The 21427-nt window shown below is 52.0% G+C and overlaps 1 protein-coding gene and 1 long non-coding RNA gene across 5 annotated transcripts in view; both read right to left on the bottom strand.

Moving 5' to 3' along the window:
• The window catches only part of LOC135181782 (uncharacterized), a 164455-nt gene that overhangs the window by 15175 nt on the left and 127853 nt on the right, over nt 1-21427 (bottom strand). The window lies entirely within an intron of this gene.
• Nucleotides 1-21427, bottom strand: part of GALNT13 (polypeptide N-acetylgalactosaminyltransferase 13) — a 102379-nt gene that overhangs the window by 10270 nt on the left and 70682 nt on the right. For all 4 annotated transcript variants that reach the window (XR_010304985.1, XR_010304987.1, XR_010304986.1 and 1 more), the window contains 3 exons: nt 15489-15669; nt 10370-10509; nt 6502-6600 (listed from right to left, as the gene is read on the bottom strand). Coding sequence is in view for 1 of the 4 variants with exons in the window: in XM_064155121.1 (XP_064011191.1) it covers nt 6502-6600; nt 10370-10509; nt 15489-15669 (420 nt within the window). In the remaining 3 variants the exon portion in view is untranslated. The remainder of the gene's footprint in view (nt 1-6501; nt 6601-10369; nt 10510-15488; nt 15670-21427) is intronic.

Below are 21427 nucleotides of genomic sequence, written 5' to 3'. Positions count from 1 at the left end.
CACACCAAGAGCACCATCCACAAGAGAAGTCTAAAGGTTCATCAACTGTTGATGACCTTCTCCTTTATCTTAATCCCTGAAGATCCTTCTCAAAACAAACCAACCTAACACCAAAATCAACCTTCTGCAGGGAGCTCCAAACTTCCCCTTCCAGCAGACAATCTTCCCAAGCAGGGGCTGGAAAACATGTCCTGTCCAGGAAGACAAATGAAGGCTAATTAAGATGGTGTAGAACGATCAGGCTGGCATTTTGCTAGCACCTGACATTAATTAGAGACATAATTATCCTAACGGCGTGGAGTGGGGGAGGAAAGAGGCTGCTAATTACACAGCCATTACCACACGTGGCAGCAGCAGGCAGGAAAGGCCTTCTCAAGCAGCAAGGCAGGCCAGCAGAGTGGGGGAGCTGCTTCTTTCCCTCTACACTGACCTAGGGAGGCCACAGCTGGAGTGCTGGACTCTCCAGTTCAAGAGAGACAGGGAACTACTGCAGAGAGTCCAGGGGAGGCTGCAAAGCTGCTGAGGGGCCTGGAGCATCTGTGTGAGGAGCAAAGGCTGAGAGCCCTGGGGCTGTGGAGCCTGCAGAAGAGCAGCCCCAGAGGGGATCTGAGCAATGCTCAGCAAGAGCTAAAGGAGCTGTGGGGGGCAAGAGGCTGGGTCCAGGCTCTTGTCAGTGGTGCCCAGTGACAGGCCAAGGGGCAGTGGGCACAAAGTGGAAGCCAGGAGGTTCCACCTGAAGAGGAGGAGAAAGTTGTTTGTTGTGAGGGTGCTGGAGGCCTGCAGCAGGCTGCCCAGAGAGGCTGCTGAGTCTCCTCTGGGGAGCTTCCAAGCCCAGCTGGGCACTGTGCTGCTGGGCAGGCTGCTGTGGGTGCCCCTGGTGTAGCAGGGGGGTTGGAGTTCATGATCTGCAGAGGTCCCTTCCAACCCCTACCATGCTGGGGTTCTATCATTCATACAGAAGTTGCTGTCAGCCTCTAAGCACCAGTGCCAAGGGTTTATTTATCCCAGTGCTGAGCCCCAAGGCCAGCAGCACTGCAATTGAGAGTGATTCCCATCATCCAGAGGAGCACTGTGATTAGCACCTGCCAGCACAGAGGGAAGGCAGTGGTTGCAGCCGTGCTAAATGGTCATCCTGATGGGAATAAAATGAGACAGAGAGAAGGGAGTTGGCTGGCAGCACCTCCTGGGGCTGCCTGCAGAAACAACAGTGGAAGCAGTTTGGTTCAGTGAGGTTTCTGAGGAAGCTGGGTCTGTATCAGTCAGAAATTAACGCTGGAATGATACCAAGGGGCAGGGCAGGGCTGGCTACCAGAGCAGTGCCAGAAGCTCTCAAGGGACCCCTCTGCCTTCACTAAGGGAAGAGAAAGGGGAGAAGGGAGAGAGGCTGATGGGCTGGGAGAGAAACTCATCCAGCTGGGATGGAAAGTAGAACAATGCCATGGAAGAGAGACAAAGGGGCACAAACCAACAAGGAACCCAATTCCTGAGGGCAATGAGGGCATCATTGGCACCACTGATGCTGGGGGCAGGCACTGGGCAAGTCCCAGCCTGGACTCAGCAGCAGGTGGGAACTGCATTCAGGAGCTGGATTCTGGAACTGGACTCAGGAGCACAGGGCTGGGGATGGAAGGCAGAAGGGACAGAGTCCTGCTGGGACACCAGCCAGGGAAGAAGAGGCTTGGCCCTGGGGATCCCTCAGCTTGACACTGAAGATGCCATCCATGGGCTGCAATCCCTTGTTGGGCACTTGAGGCTCACCTGTCCTGGCTGCTCCTCCCCACAGGTGCCAGCTCTGCCCTGCTGCCTCCCAAGGTGTGGCACAAGCTGTGGCAGTGCCCTTGGTGTGCAGAGGAGCAAGTGTCAGGCAGAGCCTTTCTGCAGCCAGCCCTTGGCAGGACCTCTCCCCACTAGCTCCTGCTTACTAGAAGCAGCCCCTGGCTGTGCCAAGCTGCCCTGAACTGCAGCAAGTGCCTCAGTGAGCAGAGCCTGAGCTGGGGAGTCCCAGCCCTGACCAGAAGTGGTCCTGCTCTGACTCACAGCAGGACAGAAACCCAAGGGCATTACCTCTTTGTGCTGAGGGCAAGCTCACCAGAGTGCTCAAGGCCTCATGCAGCCTGGCCTTAGAATCATAGAATCAGCCAGGTTGGAAGAGACCTCCAAGCTCAGCCAGTCCAACCTAGCACCCAGCCCTGGCCAATGAACCAGACCATGGCACTAAGTGCCTCATCCAGTCCTGAACACCTAGAGGGAGGGCAACCCTGAGCTCCCTGGGTAACTTATTGCAGTGCCTCCTCACCCTCCCTTTCCCTGCAGACCTGCAGGCAGGGGCATGCAGAAAGGTCTGATCAGCACTGCTGGCTTTGTCCACTCAGTCTTGTGCAGCAAAAGCTTTCAGATGACTGCTTGGGTGACTGCAGGTGATAAACAAGCCCAATAAAAATGTGAACCAGGACTCCCAGATGAGTCTCCTGTGCTCACAGTGTGGGCTGTGACCAGATGAGAGATCTGTGGCAGGCTTCTCCCTCCTTCTGACCCAGCAGCAATATAAAGACAAAGGCAAGAAAAAGTACTTCACTGGAACCTCCTGAAAATGAGGGCTTCCATCCCAGGAGCCTCTCAGGCAGCTCAGGCATTGCTGTCCACCCCCAAGGAAATCATCCTGGTGGAACCCATAAATCCTGACACAAAGAGACTCCATCAATCATCTCTGCCACCCAGAAAGTGTTCCTGCTTGAGAGGTGTTTGAGAATACAACACATGGAGTGTGAAAGGGGGAGAAAGAAAAAGAAAAGGGGGCTCTGTGAAGTGGAACAGGTTGTGAAAGAGACATCAGTTAGAGTTAACTGGGGAGAAACAACCTCCCACCACCCCTGGCTGGCTGTGCTGGGCCTTTGGTTTGAACCACCAATGGGTGGTGAAGCTGAAACTCAGAGATTCATAGAATAGAATCATCATAGAATCAAGCAGGTTGGAAGAGACCTCCAAGCTCAGCCAGTCCAACCTAGCACCCAGCCCTGGCCAATCAACCAGACCATGGCACTAAGTGCCCCAGCCAGGCTTGGCTTCAACACCTCCAGGCACAGTGACTCCACCACCTCCCTGGGCAGCCCATTCCAATGCCAATCACTCTCTCTGACAACAACTTCCTCCTCACAGCCAGCCTAGACCTCCCCTGACACAGCTTCACACTGTCCCCCCTTGTTCTGTTGCTGGTTGCCTGGCAGAAGAGCCCAACCCCACCTGGCTACAGCCTCCCTTCAGGTAGCTGCAGACAGCAATGAGCTCTGCCCTGAGCCTCCTCTGCTGCAGGCTGCACACCCCCAGCTCCCTCAGCCTCTCCTCACAGGGCTGTGCTCCAGGCCCCTCACCAGCTTTGTTGCCCTCCTCTGGACACCTTCCAGCACCTCAACATCTCTCCTGAATGGAGGAGCCCAGAACTGGACACAGCACTCAAGGTGTGGCCTGGGCAGTGCTAAGCACAGGGGCAGAATAACCTCCCTTGTCCTGCTGGCTGCACTGCTCCTGAGCCAGCCCAGGATGCCATTGGTTCTGCTGCCCACCTGGGCACACTGCTGCCTCCTCTTCAGCTACTCTCTACCAGCACCCTCAGCTCCCTCTCTGCCTGGCTGCTCTCAGCCACTCTGTCCCCAGCCTGTAGTGCTGCTTGGGGTTGTTGTAGCCAAAGTGCAGAACCCTGCACTTGGCCCTGTTCAGTCTCATCCCATTGGCCTCTGCCCACCCATCCAGCCTGGCCAGGTCCCTCTGCAGGGCTCTGCTACCCTCCAGCAGACCCACACCTGCTCCTAGCTTGGTGTCATCTGCAAACTTACTGATGAATGCTTTGGGCTGGAAGGGACCTTCAAGATCTCATAGAATCACAGAATGGTTTAGGTTGGAAGGGACCTCAAAGCTCATCCTGTTCAAGCCCCTACCACAGGCAGGGACACCTCCCACTAGAACAAGTTGCACAAGGACTCATCCAACCTGGCCTGGAACACCTCCAGGGAGGAAGCAGCCACAACCTCCCTGGGCAAGCTGTGCCAGTGTCTCACCACCCTCACTGCAGAGAATCTATTTCTGACATCCCAGCCCCAGGCAGAGGGGGATGACCCACCAGAGAATCACAGAATGCTCAATGTTGGGAGGGACCTTTCCTACAATGGAGGATCAAAGATCACATTCTGTGCTTCTCTCCTCCACAACCTCCCTGGAGGTGTTCAAGGCCAGGCTGGATGAGGCCTTGAGCAACCTGTTCTAGTGGGAGGTGTCCCTGCCTATGGCAGGGGGCTGGAACTGGATGAGCTGAGCTTTGAAGTCCCTTCCAACCTAAGCCATTCTGATTCTTTCAAGCTCATCAAGTCCACCTCCCCTGCACTCAGCAGGGACATCTGCATTAGAGCAGGTTGCTCAGAGCCCCACACAGCCTGACCTGGGGTGTTTCCAGGCATGGGGGATGTGCCACCTTTCTGGGGCAGCCATCAATCTCCCACCTCTTCCCCTCCCCACCCCCCCACTGGTGGCTGCTGTTTGTTTTTTGGGGTGGCAATCTGCTCTTTTTTTGGTGCTGGGAGGAAGCAGTTTGTTCTCCTGCCTGCAGTCATCCTGAGAGGCCTCCCAGTTGTGCTTTCCTTGGGTTGCCATGGGGATGGCAGCTGTGGTGCTGGTTCCCAGGAGTGCCATTCCTAACAGCATCCCACACAGGTGGGGGAAGGCAGCAAAGAGAAGTGCTGGGGACATCTGCAGGTGGTGTCCTTGCCTGTGGCAGGGGGGTTGGAACTAGATGGGCTTGAGGTGATGTTTAAGGTCCCTTCCAACCCAAACCATGCTGTGATTCCATGCTCTTGCTCAGCTCTCAGGAGTCAGGTATTGTGGTTGCATCATTTTCCTACTGCAGCAGCTTTGCTCCTCAGCTCTTTCTGCAACCACACAACCTCCCACCCCCAGCATCTCTTCCCTCACTTCTAATTTCTCCTTAGAAGAGACTTTAACAATGATAACTCTTAATGGGAGCTGTATGTGAGCACAGAAGCACAAAGAATGCTCTGCATGTAGGTCAGGTAGTCCCAGCAAACCCTCCAGCAGATGTGACTGATGCTGCTCTCAGTTCACACAAGCACAGGGGAGCAGAGCTTGCAGGAGCACACAACAGCTTCAGCTGCTTGCTGGTTGTTGTGGGAGCTACAGAGGAGGCTGAAGCCTAAAATTCTTTAGATTTGAAGTATTTTGGCTTAGGAAAGTTCACAAAGAATGGTTACCAGAGAATGGTTTGGGTAGGAAGGGACCTTAAAGATCATCTAGTTTCAGCCCCCTGACACAGGGACCTTAAAGATGATCTGCTTCAAATCCCCTGCCACAGGGACCTTAAAGTTTATCTGGTTCCAACCCCCTGCCACAGGGACCTTAAGGTTGATCTGCTTCCAATCCCCTGCCAAAGAGACCTTAAACATCATCTAGTTCCAACCCCCCTGCCACAGGGACCTTAAAGTTGATCTGCTTCCAATCCCCTGCCACAGAGACCTTAAACATCATCTGGTTCCAACCCCCTGCCACAAGGACCTTAACATTTATCTGCTTCCAACCCCCTGCCACAGGGACCTTAAAGATCATTTAGTTACAACCCCCTGCCACAGGGACCTTAAGGTTTATCTGATTCCAATCCCCTGCCACAGGAACCTTAAATATTATTTGGTTCCAACCCTCTGCCACAGGGACCTTAAAGATGATCTGGTTCCAACCCTCTGCCACAGGGACCTTAAACATCATCTGGTTCCAACCCCCTGCCACAAGGACCTTAACATTTATCTGCTTCCAACCCCCTGCCACAGGGACCTTAAAGATCATTTAGTTACAACCCCCTGCCACAGGGACCTTAAGGTTTATCTGATTCCAATCCCCTGCCACAGGAACCTTAAATATTATTTGGTTCCAACCCTCTGCCACAGAGACCTTAAAGATGATCTGGTTCCAACCCTCTGCCACAGGGACCTTAAACATCATCTGGTTCCAACCCCCTGCCACAAGGACCTTAACATTTATCTGGTTCCAACCCCCTGCCACAGGGACCTTAAGGTTTATCTGATTCCAATCCCCTGCCATAGGGACCTTAAATATTATCTGGTTCCAACCCTCTGCCACAGGGACATTAAAAATGATCTGGTTCCAACCCTCTGCCACAGAGACCTTAAAGATGATCTGGTTCCAACCCTCTGCCACAGGGACCTTAAAGATGATCTGGTTCCAACCCTCTGCCACAGGGACCTTAAAGATGATCTGGTTCCAACTCCAGATCCTCCTGAGAGATGTCCAGGGATTTTATTTGTAGTGGGTGAAGGCAAGAGCAGCTCTGCTCTGAAGTGTGTCAGAAGGTGGATGAGGAAGAGACCTGGAGTCTTTCATCTGAGAAATCCACCAGAAGGAATTCTGCTATCCCAGCATGGTAGGACAGTTCCAGCAGGCTGCAGCAACTGGTCTAGAGCTAAGCCCTTAGGTGTTTGAGGTTACCTGGTTTCCTCCCATGCCATGGCAGTTGAAGATGCCCACTTTTTCATTCTCCTTGCGGCCCATGTTGTCCAAGCACTGGTTGGTCTCAACGTTCCTGATCTGAAGGAAGAAAGAGATGAAATCATGAGGCTGGGTAGCCAGAGATGGGATCTGCTCAATGCTCAGAGGATCTCAGCACTGAGATGAAATCAGAGGCTGGTTAGCCTGGAGAAGAGCAGCCTGAGAGGGGATCTGCTCAATGCCCAGATCGTAGAATCCTAGAATCAAGCAAGTTGGAAGAGACCTCCAAGCTCAGCCAGTCCAACCTAGCACCCAACCCTGGCCAATCAACTAGACCATGGCACTAAGTGCCTCATCCAGGCTTGGCTTCAACACCTCCAGGGACAGTGACTCCACCACCTCCCTGGGCAGCCCATTCCAATGCCAATCACTCTCTCTGCCAACAACTTCCTCCTAACATCCAGCCTAGACCTCCCCTGCCACAACTTGAGACTGTGCACCCTTCTTCTGTTGCTGCTTGCCTGGCAGCAGAGACCAACCCCACCTGGCCACAGCCTCCCTTCAGGTAGTTGCAGACAGCAATGAGGTCTGCCCTGAGCCTCCTCTTCTCCAGGCTCCACACCCCCAGCTCCCTCAGCCTCTCCTCACAAGGCTGTGCTCCAGGCTTGAAATCAGAGGCTGGTTAGGCTGGAGAAGAGCAGCCTGAGAGGGGATCTGCTCAATGCTCAGAAGATCTCAGCACTAAGGTGAAATCAGAGACTGGTTAAGCTGGAGAAGAGCAGCCTGAGAGGGGATCTGCTCAATGCTCAGAAGATCAAAGCACTGAGGTGAAATCAGAGGCTGGTTGGGCTGCAGAAGAGCAGCCTGAGAGGGGATCTGCTCAATGCTCTGAAGATCAAAGCACTGAGGTGAAATCAGAGGCTGGTTAGGCTGGAGAAGAACAGCCTGAGAGGGGATCTGCTCAATGCTCTGAAGATCTCAGCACTGAGGTGAAATCAGAGGCTGGTTAGGCTGCAGAAGAGCACCCTGAGAGGGGATCTGCTCAATGCTCAGAAGATCTCAGCACTGAGGTGAAATCAGAGGCTGGTTAGGCTGGAGAAGAGCAGCCTGAGAGGGGATCTGCTCAATGCTCTGAAGGTCTCAGCACTGAGGTCGAGAAAAACCAGAGCAGTGTGGATTTAGATCACACATCAGGAAGTTCTTATCCATTAGGGTGGTGAGGCACTGGAACAGGTTGCCCAGGGAAGCCGTGGTTGCCTCGTCCCTGGGAGTGTTCACAGCCAGGCTGGATGAGGCTTTGAGCAAGCTGTTCTAGTGGAAGGCACTGGCACAGGCTGCCCAGGGTGGTGGTGAAGTCCCCAGCACTGGAGGTGTTCCAGAAACGTGTGGCCATGGCACTTTGGAACATGGTTTCATGGCCAGGTGGTGTTGGGTTGCAGGTTGGACTGGATGATCTTAGAGGTCTTTTCCAACCCAAACAATTCTCTGGCTCTATGATTACCTAACTAAGTCTGGTGCTAAACCATGCTCCTCAGCATCACATCCCTCTCTGCTAGGGATGGGGATTCAACTACCTCCTTGGGCAACCTGTTCCAGTCTTTGGGAACCCCTTCAGGGAAGAAATTTCTTCTAATGTCCAACCTAAACCTTCCCTGCTGCAACTTGAAGGCATGATCACCTCCTGCCCAGCCAAGAGATCATTTGTGAAGCAGTGATCTCAGGTGCACCCCCAAGACAGAGGTTTTTCCTTCTGAGCCTAAATGTCTGTTGAGAGAGAGGAAAAGGACTGAGATGACTTAAAAATCCATAGAATCAGAGAACTGTTTGGGTTGGAAAACCCCTCCAAGATCATCCAGTCCAACCATCAGCACAGCACCACCGTGGCCATTAAACCATGGCCCAATGCACCATGGCCTACTGCAACACCTCCAGGGATGGTGACTCCACCTCCTCCCTGGGCAGCCTGTTCCAATGCCTGACCACTCTGGCAACAAAGAAATTGTTCCTCATGTCCAACCTAACCCTCCCCTGGCACAATTTCAGGCCACATCCAGGAGGTTGCTGTCCCTTCCTGCTAGTACTTAAGCTTTAGGTCTACAAACCTCCTTTGCTGCTTGGCTGACCGTCAGCAGCTGCAGTAGGCAAGTTCAGAGTTTGAATTCCCAGCTCCTGCCTGAGCTGCTGTTTCCATGGAAACTGGGGAAAATGAGGTGGTTTAATCACTATTGGATTACTTTCTCCCACTTTCATTTCCCAGCCTGACAACAGCATACAGCTGACACCTGTTAGGAGAGCTCTTTCCTTGCTCTAAACCCACCTTTCACTGGCTGATGGTTGAACCAGTGAGAGCTGGGTTTAGACCATCTTTTTTTTTCCCCCCTAGAATTGCAAGTTTTGCTGGAAAATTCCCTTCCTGGATGCAAAACAAAACCCCTGCTTTGGCAGGAGGGTTGGACTCTATCACCTCTAGAGGTCCCTTCCAACTCCTACCATTCTGTGGCTCTTCAGACTACTGAAGAGCTTTGAAAAGTCACAGAACTGTAGACTGGTTTGAGTTGGAAGGGACCTTAAAGATCCTCTATTTCCAACCCTCTGCCATGGGCAGGGACACCTTCCACTAAACCAAGTTGCTCATCCAACCTGGCCTTGAACACTTCCAGGTTTGGACCCTCAACAAATTGACTTTTCATGGTGAAGAACTTCACTGAATCATCAAACAGTAGAGTTTGGAAGGGCCCTTTGAGATCACCGAGTCCAATCCCTCACCTAAAGGTCACATCTCCACCACTACTGCTAAGCCAATTCCACTAACCCATGTCCCTCAGCACCACACCCACACATCTTTCAAGCCCCTCTAAGGATGGGGAATCCACCACTGCCCCAGGCAGCCTGGGCCAGTGGCTGAGAAGCCTTTAGGGGAAGAAATGTTTCCTAATATCCAACCTGAACCTCCCCTGGCACCACTTAAGGTCATCTCCTCTTGTCCTGTCACTTACTGCACATGAGAAGAGGCCAAGCCCCACCTCACTCCAACCTCCTTTCAGGGAGTTGCAGAGAGAATGAGGTCTTCTCTCAGCCTCCTCTTCTCCAGACTGAACACTCCCAGTTTCTTCCAGGGATGAGGACTCCACCATTACCCAGGGCAGCCTGAGTCAGGCCTTGGCAAACCTTTGAGGGAAGAAATTATTCCTCATGTCCAACCTAAAGCTCCCCTGGTGCCATTTCCTCTCTTTGTATCACCTGACACTAGGGAGAAGAGACCAACCCCACTTAGCCCCAACCTCCTTTCAGGGAGCAATGAGGTCTCCCCTCAGCCTCCTCCAGACCAAACACCCCCAGTTCCCTCAGCTGCTCCTCCCCAGCCCTTTTCTCCAAACCCTTCCCCAGCTTTGTTGCCCTTCTCTGGACACTCTCCAGTGTTCAATGTCCTCCTTGGAGTGAGGAGCCCAAAACTGAACCCCGGATTTGAGCTGTGGCCTCACCAGTGCTCAGTGCAGGGGGACAATCCTTGTCCTGGTCATGCTGGCCACACTCCTGCTGATCCAGGCCAGGATGCTGGTGGCCTTCTTGGCCATCTGGGCACACAACTGGCTCACGTTCAGCTGCTGTCAAACATTTCCAGGCCCTTTTCTGCTGGCCATTTCTCCCTAAGCCTGGAGCCTTCATGAGGTTGTTGTGACCCAAGTGCAGCACTTGACAGCTGACCTTGTTGAACCTCAGCCCACTGGCCTCAGCCCAAGGATCCAGCCTGGCCAGTTCATTTCTTCTTCATGTCTAACCTACATGAAGCTTCCTCCAGTTCAATTCCAACTGAATTCCTCCAGTTCAGATCACCCATCCCAGTTTGAAGCCAGCCCAAGGTTCCTACCTCCCCAAGAGAGTAGTAGCGCCGTGGGATCTGGGAGTCTGGGTAGATGTTTTCCAAGTACCATGAGAAGGGTTTGCACTTCAGATTCTCTCTCAGGGCCTTTCTGACAGACACATCACCATAATCCACCTTGACAACACCTGGAATTGTTAAGAGAAGAGAGATGATCAAAGCAAGGCTTTGGCAGATGTTGGAGACATCACCTCCACCACATAAAACTCCTTTAGTTTTGACCACTTCCTTCTCACTGGTGCCCAGCTGCTGGCATTCTGGTCAGGCAGGGCACTGATGGCAAGGTTCTCCTAAAGGCAGAAGCTGTCATAGCATCACAGAGCCTGGCCTCACAGCAGAGCCCTTCCAGCACTCCCAGCATTGCTGTGGCCTCCTCTGACCCTGCTCCAACAGGTTCATATCTCTCCTGTGGTGCAGGCAGCAGAGCTAAACACAATGCTGCAGATTTGTACTGTGGAGCCAGGCAGGAGATCAGACCTCCTGGGGATAGGTCTTGGCTCCACTGAGGTCTAGAAAGGTCAATAAACAGCATCACAGAATCATTTTGGTTGGAAAAGATCTACAAGATCAAGTCCAACTGTTAACTTATGTGTAGCTAACCAATATGAAGAAGCAGCAAAGAAGATCTGAAAGATTAGAGTGGAAAAAAAGAGTCCTAAGAGTCATAGAATTGTTTGGGTTGGAAAAGCCCTCTAAGATCACCCTGTCCAACCATCCACCCCCACCATGGCCATTAAACCATGGCCCAAAGTGCCATGGCCACAGGTTTCTTGACCACCTCCAGGGCTGGGGACTCCAGCACCTCCCTGGGCAGCCTGTTTCACATTCTAATGCAGCTCAGAGACAGAGATGGGAAGTCTTTGGCATGCACACCTCACTGGGGTGGGTTTCTAGCAAGGCTCTTCAGGTCTTGGGAATCCCACAAGATGTGGCCAGACCATGGTCACTGTGTCCCCTCAAGCACAAGTTTCCAAGGCACAGAAGCCAGCTGTGTCCTGGCCTGATCCCCAGCAGTGTGGGCAGCAGGGGCAGGGAGGGGATTCTGTTCCTCTGCTCTGCTCTGCTGAGGCCTCACCTGCAGGGCTGGGGCCAGCTCTGGAGTGCTCAGCACAGCACAGGCAGGGACCTGCTGGAGCAGGGCCAGAGGAGGCCACAGCAATGCTGGCAGGGCTGGAAGGGCTCAGGCTGAGAGAGTTGGGCTTGCTCAGCCTATTCAAAATAAGGTTCTAAGGAGACCTCCTGGTGACCTTCCACTGATTAAAGGGGGTCTAGGAGAAAGGTGGGGACAAACTTCTGAGGAGGGTTGGAGTTGATGATCTCAAAGGTCTCTTCCAATCTCAGCAGTTCTATGATTATATGATGGGGCAAAGAGTGATGGTTTAAGCTAAAAAAGGGAGAGTCAGACTGGAGAGAAGAAATGTTTGACACTGAGGCTGGTGAGAGCCTGTTCCAGGTTGCCCAGAGAGGGCTGGAGTAAAGTGGGGGTTAGTCTCTTCTGCTGATGACCTTGAAAGGTACTTTCCAATACAAACCTATCCATGATTCTATGAGATGACCTTGAAAGGTCCCTTCCAACCCAACCCATTCCACATCTCTATGAGATGACCTTGAAATGTCCCTTCCAACCCAACCCATTCCATGTCTCTATGAGATGACCCTGAAAGGTCCCTTCCAACCCAACCCATTCCATGTCTCTATGAGATGACCTTGAAAGGTCCCTTCCAACCCAACCCATTCCATGTCTCCATGAGATGACCTTGAAAGGTCCCTTCCAACCCAACCCATCCCATGCCTCTGTGAGATGACTTTGAAGGGTTCCCTCCAACCCATTCCATGTCTCTATGAGATGACCTTGAAAGGTCCCTTCCAACTCAACCCATTCCACATCTCTATGAGATGACCTTGAAAGGTCCCTTCCAACTCAACCCATTCCATGTCTCTAGGAGATGACCTTGAAAGGTCCTTTCCAACCCACTCCACATCTCTAGGAGATGACCTTGAAAGGTCCTTTCCAACCCAACCCACTCCACATCTCTATCAGATGACCTTGAAAGGTCCTTTCCAACCCAACCCACTCCATGTCTCTATGAGATGACCTTGAAAGGTCCCTTCCAACCCAACCCATTCCACAATTTCCCTGCAGGATCCTTGGGATAAATGAATTCCTCCTGGCTTTGCTGTGCTTGCAGCAATCCTCTGGCACTATAAAAGGCAGTAACTGAGTGAGGGGAGAGTAAAAATGTTTATCAAGAGCTCTTCCTTCCTAAATTGATCCAGTCATTAGTAACCTAATTAAATTATTACACTGGAAAGGAGGTACTGCACATCAGCTGCTGGATGAATCTCAAGTACAACTCAGGTTCTTCTCATGGCATCCCCCAACCTGAAGCTATCAATTAGTTCAATCCTCAACCACTCTTCAAATGAAGTGCTGGGGAAATGATGGGACCTCACCTTTCAGTCTCAATTTAAGCAGGAGCAGGGAGGGGCTGGGAGCTGTAGAGGAAATTATGAGTAAGAGGTAGCAAGGCTTAGACAGGCACTAAGGGGTCACAAACTCAACCATGAAGGCCATTATCTCTACAGATGACTCTGCCAACCCAGCCAACTCTCAGCCAATGAGCAGATGTGGTCTTCTAATGCATCGGTGGACTTCACTGCCTTACACTTAGGGTTCTGCAGGCTAGGGGAATGAGCTAGAGGATGCATGGACATGGATTCATGGAATGGGTAGGGTTGGGTTGGAAGAGACCTGCAAGATCATCCAGTTCCAACCCCCCTGCCAGGAGCAGGGACAGCTCCCACTAGAACAGGTCGCTCAAGGCCCCATCCAACTTGGCCTTGAAGACCTTCATGAAGGGAGCATCCACAATCTCTCTGGGCAACCTGCTCCAGTGTCTCACCACCCTCCAGTTTCAGTGTTTTACACCCTTCCAGTGTCCCCACCACCATGTTCATGGCTGATGCACAGCCACTGCCAACCTCTCATCTGCTCAGCATGTGCATCTGGACTCCTGTGCCCTCCCACTGAGGTTTCTTCTTTCCTAGATGTCTATTTCTAGCACCAACTGATCAATAAATCAATCTCCCATCCTGAAGGCATCACCTGTCACAGAATCTCAGCATGGAGGGGTTGGGAGTGACCTCTGGAGATCAGCCAGTCCAGACCCACTGCTAAAGCAGGGGCAGCCACAGCAGCTTGCCCAGCAGCACAGTGGCCAGGAAGGGTTGGAAGCTCTCCAAAGAAGACTCCACAACATCTTGCTGCAGGGCTCCAGCACCCATCCTCTTACATCCCACAGCTCATAGAATCACAGAATTAACCAGGTTGGAAAAGACCTCTGAGATCATCAAGTCCAACCTAGCACCTAACCCTTCTAATTAACTAAGGCACTAAGTGCCTTGTCCAGCCTCCTCTTAAACACCTCCAGGGATGGGGACTCCACCACCTCCCCAGGCAGCCCATTCCAATGCCAATCACTCTTGCTGTGAAGAACTTCTTCTAACATCCACCCTGAACCTGCCCTGGCACAGCTTGAGGCTGTGTTGGGTTGCTGCTTGCCTGGCAGAAGAGCCCAACCTCACCTGGCTACAGCCTCCCTTCAGGTAGTTGTAGACAGCAATGAGGTCTGCCCTGAGCCTCCTCTTCTGCAGGTCCTTTAACTCTTGCTGAGCACTGATCAGATCCCCTCTGGGGCTGCTCTTCTGCAGGCTCCACAGCCCCAGGGCTCTCAGCTTTTCCTCCTCACAGAGATGCTCCAGGCCCCTCAGCAGCTTTGCAGCCTCCTCTGGACTCTCCCCCACAGTTTCCTGTCACTCTTGAACTGGGAAGCCCAGAACTGGACCTAATGCTCCAGCTGTGGCCTGACTAGGGCAGAGCAGGGTAGGAGAACTTCTCATGACCTGCTGGCCACACTCTCCATGCACCCCAGGAGCCCTTTGGCCTTCTTGGCCACAGGGACACATTGCTGGCTCGTGGGCAACTTGTTGCACAGCAGCACTACCAGGTCCTTCTCTGTGGAGCTGCCTCCCAGCAGGTCACCTCCTCACTGTACTGCTGCACAGTCAAGCACTTCACAACTCCACTAATCAAGAAGTCTGTCTCCAACTCTAATTACCTGGTGGGCACCTAATTATGCCAGAAGGTCTATTTATCACAGCACCACTGTACCAACCTTGGTTCCTCTCTCAGGACATCAGGAAATAAATCAAACTCATCAGGTCCCGGGGAGAGCTGAGCTGATGCATGTGTGCTCAGAGGTGATCACTCATGATCACCTTCACCATGAGGGTGGTGAGATCCTGGAATGGGTTGCCCAGGGAGGTGATGGAAGCCTCATCCCTGGAGGTGTTTAAAGCCAGGTTGGATGAGGTTCTAGACAGCCTGATCTAGTGTGAGGTGTCCCTGCCCATGGCAGGGGGGTTGGAACTGGATGATCCTTGTGGTCCCTTCCAACCTTGACTGATTTTATGATTCTGTGACTTCAGAGCCTTAATTATTCAACTGTAACTGGCTTGTTTCTGTGAGGGAATCCTCTAGAGATCTGTGGGTTTGAGATGTGTCTTTGCATTAAGGCTTTTGTCATTTTAATGTTAACTTTATTTCCTAAAGCTTCCTTGATCCTGAGGAACATCACAGAATCAGAGAATTGTTTGGGTTGGAAAAGACCTCCAAGATCATCCAGTCCAACCTGCAAGAGGCTGGGGCCAGACTCTTGTCAGTGGTGCCCAGGCTCCAAAGCTGCTGAGGGGCCTGGAGTATCTCTGTGAGGAGCAAAGGCTGAGAGCCCTGGGGCTGTGGAGCCTGCAGAAGAGCAGCCCCAGAGGGGATCTAAGCAATGCTCAGCAAGAGCTAAAGGACCTGTGGGAGGCAAGAGGCTGGGGCCAGACTCTTGTCGGTGGTGCCCAGTGCCAGGCCAAGGAGCAATGGGCACAAAGTGGAAGCCAGGAGGTTCTAGCTGAAGAGGATCACCTAGTTCTAAGCCTGTTGTCTCAGCTTTTAGAGGGCATCCACAGATGCCTACGCTCACCTTTCTGTGCCTTACATTTCCCTTCCCTGTCTTCAGACCCCTTCACGCATCAGAAGATCACAAAACTCTGTCCTTACCCGGGGATATTATGTAGAAGAAGTCCTTAAACTCATCCATCCAGACCTCTGCCAGCCTCCTGTTGTTCTTGTTGATGACATGTCCTGTCCCCCCAGGGAAGGTGTAAGGCGTTGCCTTTCGGAACACGTGGCCAACGTGGGAGCAGGTGACAATCTCCAGGGAGCCACCACACTGCCAGATCTGAAACCAACACAGGCAGAAAACACTGACTAAACCAAACAGGGACCAGGATCAGCTCAGAGCAGGAAGGGCTCAACAGGCAGTGACCTCCTGCTTTTATCTCCCAAGGTTACAACTCAACAGGGAAATTCAGCCTAAAAAGTTGGAGGGCAACACCAAGAGCACAACTCTCGATGGGAGTGGAAGGGCTCAGGCTTGAAGAGCAATGTGGACAGCTTCTGTTCACCTGCTCCTCTGCCCTTACAGCACACACATCCCCAAACCACCACCTTACAAAGGTGTTTTGCTTCAGTTTGGATCCCTCACTCCAAGAAGGACATTGAGGGGCTGGAGTGTGTCTGCAGAAGGGCAACAAAGCTGAAGAAGGGCCTGGAGAACAGGGCTGGGGAAGAGCAGCTGAGGGAACTGAGGGTATTTAGTGTGGAGGAGAGGAGGCTGAGGGGAGACCTCATTGCTCTCTACAGCTCCCTGAAAGGGGACTGGAGTGAGGTGGGGATTGGTCTCTCTGTCCCAGCAGGACAAGAGGAAATGGCCCAAATTAAAATGAAAGCTTGGATTTGCCCAATCCATCCCCTTTCAAAACACAGCCAGTAATCAATCAGCAGCACCCTTGAGCTGACAGACATTGCTGCTGCACCACCACTGACCCCCCACCAAATCTTCATGCAGCCCATGGCCAGGATTCTTCTGCCACCAATCCTGAACAGAAAGCCAAAGTCACTTCCCACAGACCTCAGAAAGATTTAAGGCTAAGAGAATTCTGCATGTAAGTGAAAGGACTTTGAGGCTTTCCTACAAATCATGAGCTGAAAAAATTCTCTGTGGATATCTACACACACCCCCTAGCTTGGGGATGGAACCATGGTGTAAGTAGGGGTCTACAGCATGGACCCTGGCCCTGAGGGGGCACCTTGCTCAATAGCCAAATGTTGGCTTCTGCCATTCCCATGACCTTCTGGAAACAAGGACCTGGTAGTGCTGGTGGAGAATGAGCTGCCCATGAGCCATCAATCTGCCCTTGTGGCCAAGAAGGTCAGTGGGCTCCTGGGGTGCATAAAGAGTGTGGCCAGCAGGTCAAGGGAGGTTCTCCTTCTCCTCTACTCTGAACTAGTGAGGGCACAGATGGAGTGTTGTGGTTACCTACAGGTTCCCCAGTTCAAAAGAGACAGGGAGCTACTGGACAGAGTCCATCAGAGGCTGCAAAGCTGCTGAGGGGCCTGGAGCATCTCTGTGAGGAGCAAAGGCTGAGAGCCCTGGGGCTGTGGAGCCTGCAGGAGAGCAGCCCCAGAGGGGATCTAAGCAATGCTCAGCAAGAGATAAAGGAGCTGTGGGGGGCAAGAGGCTGAGGCCAGACTCTTGTCAGTGGTGCCCAGGGACAGGACAAGGAGCAGCAGGCACAAACTGGAAGCCAGGAGGTTTCAACTGAAGATGAGGAGAAAGTTGTTTGTTGTGAGGGTGCTGGAGGCCTGGAGCAGGCTGCCCAGAGAGGCTGTGGAGTCTCCTTGTCTGGAGAGCTTCCAACCCCCCTAGCCATTGTGCTGCTGGGCAAGCTGCTGTGGGTGCCCCTGGTGTATCAGGGTGGTTGGAGTGGATGATCTGCAGAGGTCCCTTCCAACCCCACTGCGCTGGGACTCTCTGTTAGTCTCTTTTGCTGCAGGATGTGGAGTCTGCTCCCTGTGGTTCCCTTTGACACCCTCTACAGTGTGAGCATTTCTACAGGTCAGACACCACAGCAAGTTCCAAGTCAACTAAACCTTCTTGCTCCTGTCTTACCCTTGCTGCTCGTTCCACTGACTAAGAATTCCTCCAAGGCTCAAAGCAGGAATTTCAGAGACCAAGAACAACACATTCCTGGATCACACTGAGGGATTACAAGCAGGAAAGATTTCCTGCTCTCCTCTGTCCTCCTAACAGCTACCAGAAAACCAACAGCAAGCAGCATCTTAGTCCTGATGGACTGCACATTTCATAGACTCACACAATGGTTTTGGGTTGAAAGGGACCTTGAAGATCACAGAATGGTTTGGGTTGGAAGAGACCTTAAAGATCATCTAGTCCCAACCCCCCTGTGCTGTGGGAAGTTGCTTTCTCCTGCTTTGCTTTGGCTTCTTTTGGATTATTCTAAACATTAATCTTTGAGGCTTTTTTCTCTTTTCCTGATGGACAGATTATTCTTAAAACCCTTTTCCAAAGCTCTGTGAGCTCTTTTCTGCTGTCCAACCTTTCAGGGCATTCTCTGGCTGGAAAGAAATAAAAACCCAACAACCCCAAAATCAAACAACAATCAACAGCTTATAGGACTTAACAGAAAATTAGGGGTGTTTAAGGACTTCTAGAAAGGAAAAGAGAGGAAATGCTTTAAAAGAAATGATAGGTTTTAGTTAGTAAAGAGGAATCATAGAACAGTTTGGGTTGGAAGGGATTTCAAAGGTCATTTAGTCTGACCTCCCTTGCACTCAGCAGGGGCAGCTTTAACTAGAGCAGGCTGCTCAGTGTCCCAAACAACCTGACCTGGAGTGTCTCCAGGAATGGGGCCTCCACCATCTCCCTAGGCAACATGTTCCAGAGTTCCACCACCCAGTCCCAGTCCTTTGCAGGGATACAGATTCATAGAATGGTTTGGGTTGGAAGGGACCACAACGATCATCCAGTTCCAAGCCCTCTGCCATGGGCTAGGAAAGGGCCTTGAGGCCTCAGGAGCTTCCAGAGCCCATAAATCAGAGCTGGTATTGACCTCTTCAAGCTCCAAAGCTGAAGCCCAAAGGCAGAGAGAAGCAAGAAGCCTCAGGAGCTTCCAGAGCTCACAAATCAGAGCTGGTATTGACCTCTTCAAGCTCCAAAGCTGAAGCCCAAAGGCAGAGAGAAGCAAGAAGCCTCAGGAGCTTCCAGAGCTCACAAATCAGAGCTGGTATTGACCTCTTCAAGCTCCAAAGCTGAAGCCCAAAGGCAGAGAGAAGCAAGAAGCCTCAGGAGCTTCCAGAGCTCACAAATCAGAGCTGGTATTGACCTCTTCAAGCTCCAAAGCTGCAGCCCAAAGGCAGACAGAAGCAAGAAGCCCAAAGACTGGAAGCTCAATTGCTATGATGGTTTGAGTTGGAAAGGACCTTCAAGACCATCCAATTCCAACCCCCCTGCCAATGGCAGGGACACCTTCCACTATCTCAGGTTGCTCAAGGCCTCATCCAACCTGGCCTTGAACACCTCCAGGGAGGGAGCATCCACAACCTCCCTGGGCAGCCTGTGCCAGTGTCTCACCACCCTCACTGGAAAAATTTCTTCCTAATCTGCAGTCTGACTTTCCCCTCTTCCAGCTTCAATCCATTCCCTCTCATCACATCTGCAACTAGAGCAGGTTGCTCAGAGCTTCATCCAACCTGACCTGGAATGAATGATTCCAGGGCTGGGATCTCCACCTATCTGGGATCTGAGCAATAGAAATGAAGTTACAGCTGGCAGTTTGGGGCTGTTGATCTCTGCAGAGCTCTGCAGGAGGGTCGGGTGGATGCCCACCAGCAGCCAGTTCTGTTCTCTGAAGCAGCTGTCAGTCTGCCAGCTGCAATCCTTCCCTTTTCCAGCTGTGTCCACTTGGATATTAGGAAAAAGGTAAGAAAAAAGGATATTAGGAGCAGTATCTTTGCTGCAAGTGGTCAGGCACTGGAACAGGCTGCCCAGGGAGGTAGTGGAGTCACCATCCCTGGAGATGTGTGGCCATGGCACTGTGGGACATGGTTTAATGGCCATGGTGGTGTTGGGTTGATGGTTGGACTCTGTGATCTTAGAGCTGTTTTCCAAGCTAAATGATTCTCTGAGCCTGTGATAAGTGTCACCATTTCTTGTCTGTGCCAACAGTTAGCTGAGATGATTTCTGCAAAAGAAGGAATTGGAGGATTAGGCAAAATGTTGGATAGTTGGTTGGACTCCATCACCTTTAAGTAGGTTTTCCCCAACCTTCCCAATTTTGTGGCTCAGAAAGATCTGTCAAGACTTGGCCCAGGGCAGTGGTGGAGTCCCCATCCCTGCAGGGCTTTCAAAGCCATGCAGATGTGATGCTGAGGGAGATGCTTTGGCGGTGACCTGGCAGTGCTGGGTTAATGGTTGGCCTTGATGACCTTAAAGGTCTACTCCAACTAAAATCATTCTATGGGTTCAGAAAGGGCTGTCAAGGCCTGGCCCAGGACAGTGGTGGAGTCCCCATCCCTGCAGGGCTTTCAAAGCCATGCAGATGTGGTGCTGCAGGAGATGGTTTGGTGGTGACCTGGCAGTGCTGAGTTAATGGTTGGCCTTGATGACCTTAAGGAAGGTCTACTCCAACTAAAATTGTTCTATGGGTTCAGAAAGGGCTGTCAAGGCCTGGTCCAGGGCAGTGGTAGAGTCCTCATCCCTGCAAGGGTTTTAAAGCTGTGGAAATGTGGTGCTGAGGACCACAGTTGGCAGTGTTGGGTTAATGATTGGACTTGAAGATCTAAAAGATCTTTCCCAACCAAGGTGATTCAATGGTTCTATGTAATTCCAACCCAGCCTGAAGCAGGACTCAAGCAACAATTCTTTAAGGAAGGAAGAAAAGAGGAAAATCTAAACCCTTTTAACTGATTTTACAGCACAGAAATCATTCAAGTCCCCAGGGAACAAAACCAGAGAGCCTGCAGCTCAGCCTGCACTAGACATGACCACGAACCCCCCAAACCCTCCCACCCAGCAGCTGACTCACACTTTGAATCCCCAACACAGGTTTCCCACGCAGCTGCCAACAGCAGGAGATGAAGAGAAAATCACTTTGAAAATTGCTCAAGTGCCCTGAGGAGGTTTTTTTTTCTCCTCCCTCCATCAGTGGAGCAGGAGGTGTGTGTGTGTTAAGAACCTCCTTGTCAGGACATCTCTCCAGTGTATGGTAGAAGCTCACTGAGTACTCAGAGGCTGCTCTCAGCAGAAGATGAACTTTGTGCTCAGCTGAATCCATGAGGAGCAGCAAAAGGCTGTGGAATTGCAAAATTATCACCCCCTCTACTCTGCTCTGCTGAGAGCCCACTTGGAGTACTGCAGCCAGTTCTGAAGCCCCTGATAAAAGAGGGATGTGGAGATGCTGGAGTGTGTCCAGAGAAGGGCCACGAGGATGCTCAGAGGGCTGCAGCTGCTCTGCTGAGGAGAGACTGAGGGAGTTGGGGCTGTGCAGGCTGCAGAAGAAGAGGCTCTCAGGTGACCTTCTTGTGGCCTTCCAGGATCTGAAGGGAGCTACAAAAAAGCTGGGGAGGGAGTTTTTAGGCTGTCAGGGAGTGACAGGACTAGGAGGAATGGAGCAAAGCTGGAGATGGGGAGATTCACACTGGATGTGAGGAAGAAGTTGTTGAGCATGAGAGTGGTGAGAGGCTGGAATGGGTTGCCCAGGGAGATGGTTGAGGCCCCATGGCTGGAGGTGTTTAAGGCCAGGCTGGCTGAGGCTGTGGGCAGCCTGCTCTAGGGTAGGTTGTCCCTGGGCATGGCAGGGGGGTTGGAACTGGCTGATCCTTGTGGTCCCTTCCAACCCTGCCTGATTCTATGATTCTAAGGGGGCCAGGGAGAATCCACCTCCATGCATTCCCCAAGGTGGACTTTTCCCCAAAGCCACCTTTTTCATTAGTCTTTTTATCAGAGTTGAGTGTTGAGAGATTATCACTTTCATGGTTCTTCCCAGTGGGGAGTTCAGTATTTTAACCATTTGATTAATCAAAGGAGATCTTTCCACAGCAGTGACCCCAAACTGCTCCTACAAAACAACAAGGGT

The sequence above is a fragment of the Pogoniulus pusillus genome, chromosome 2 (assembly GCF_015220805.1).
Source record: "Pogoniulus pusillus isolate bPogPus1 chromosome 2, bPogPus1.pri, whole genome shotgun sequence".
Lineage (NCBI taxonomy): Eukaryota > Metazoa > Chordata > Aves > Piciformes > Lybiidae > Pogoniulus > Pogoniulus pusillus.
Note: the sequence above shows the minus strand (reverse complement) of the source record. Positions and strands in the feature narration are given on the sequence as shown.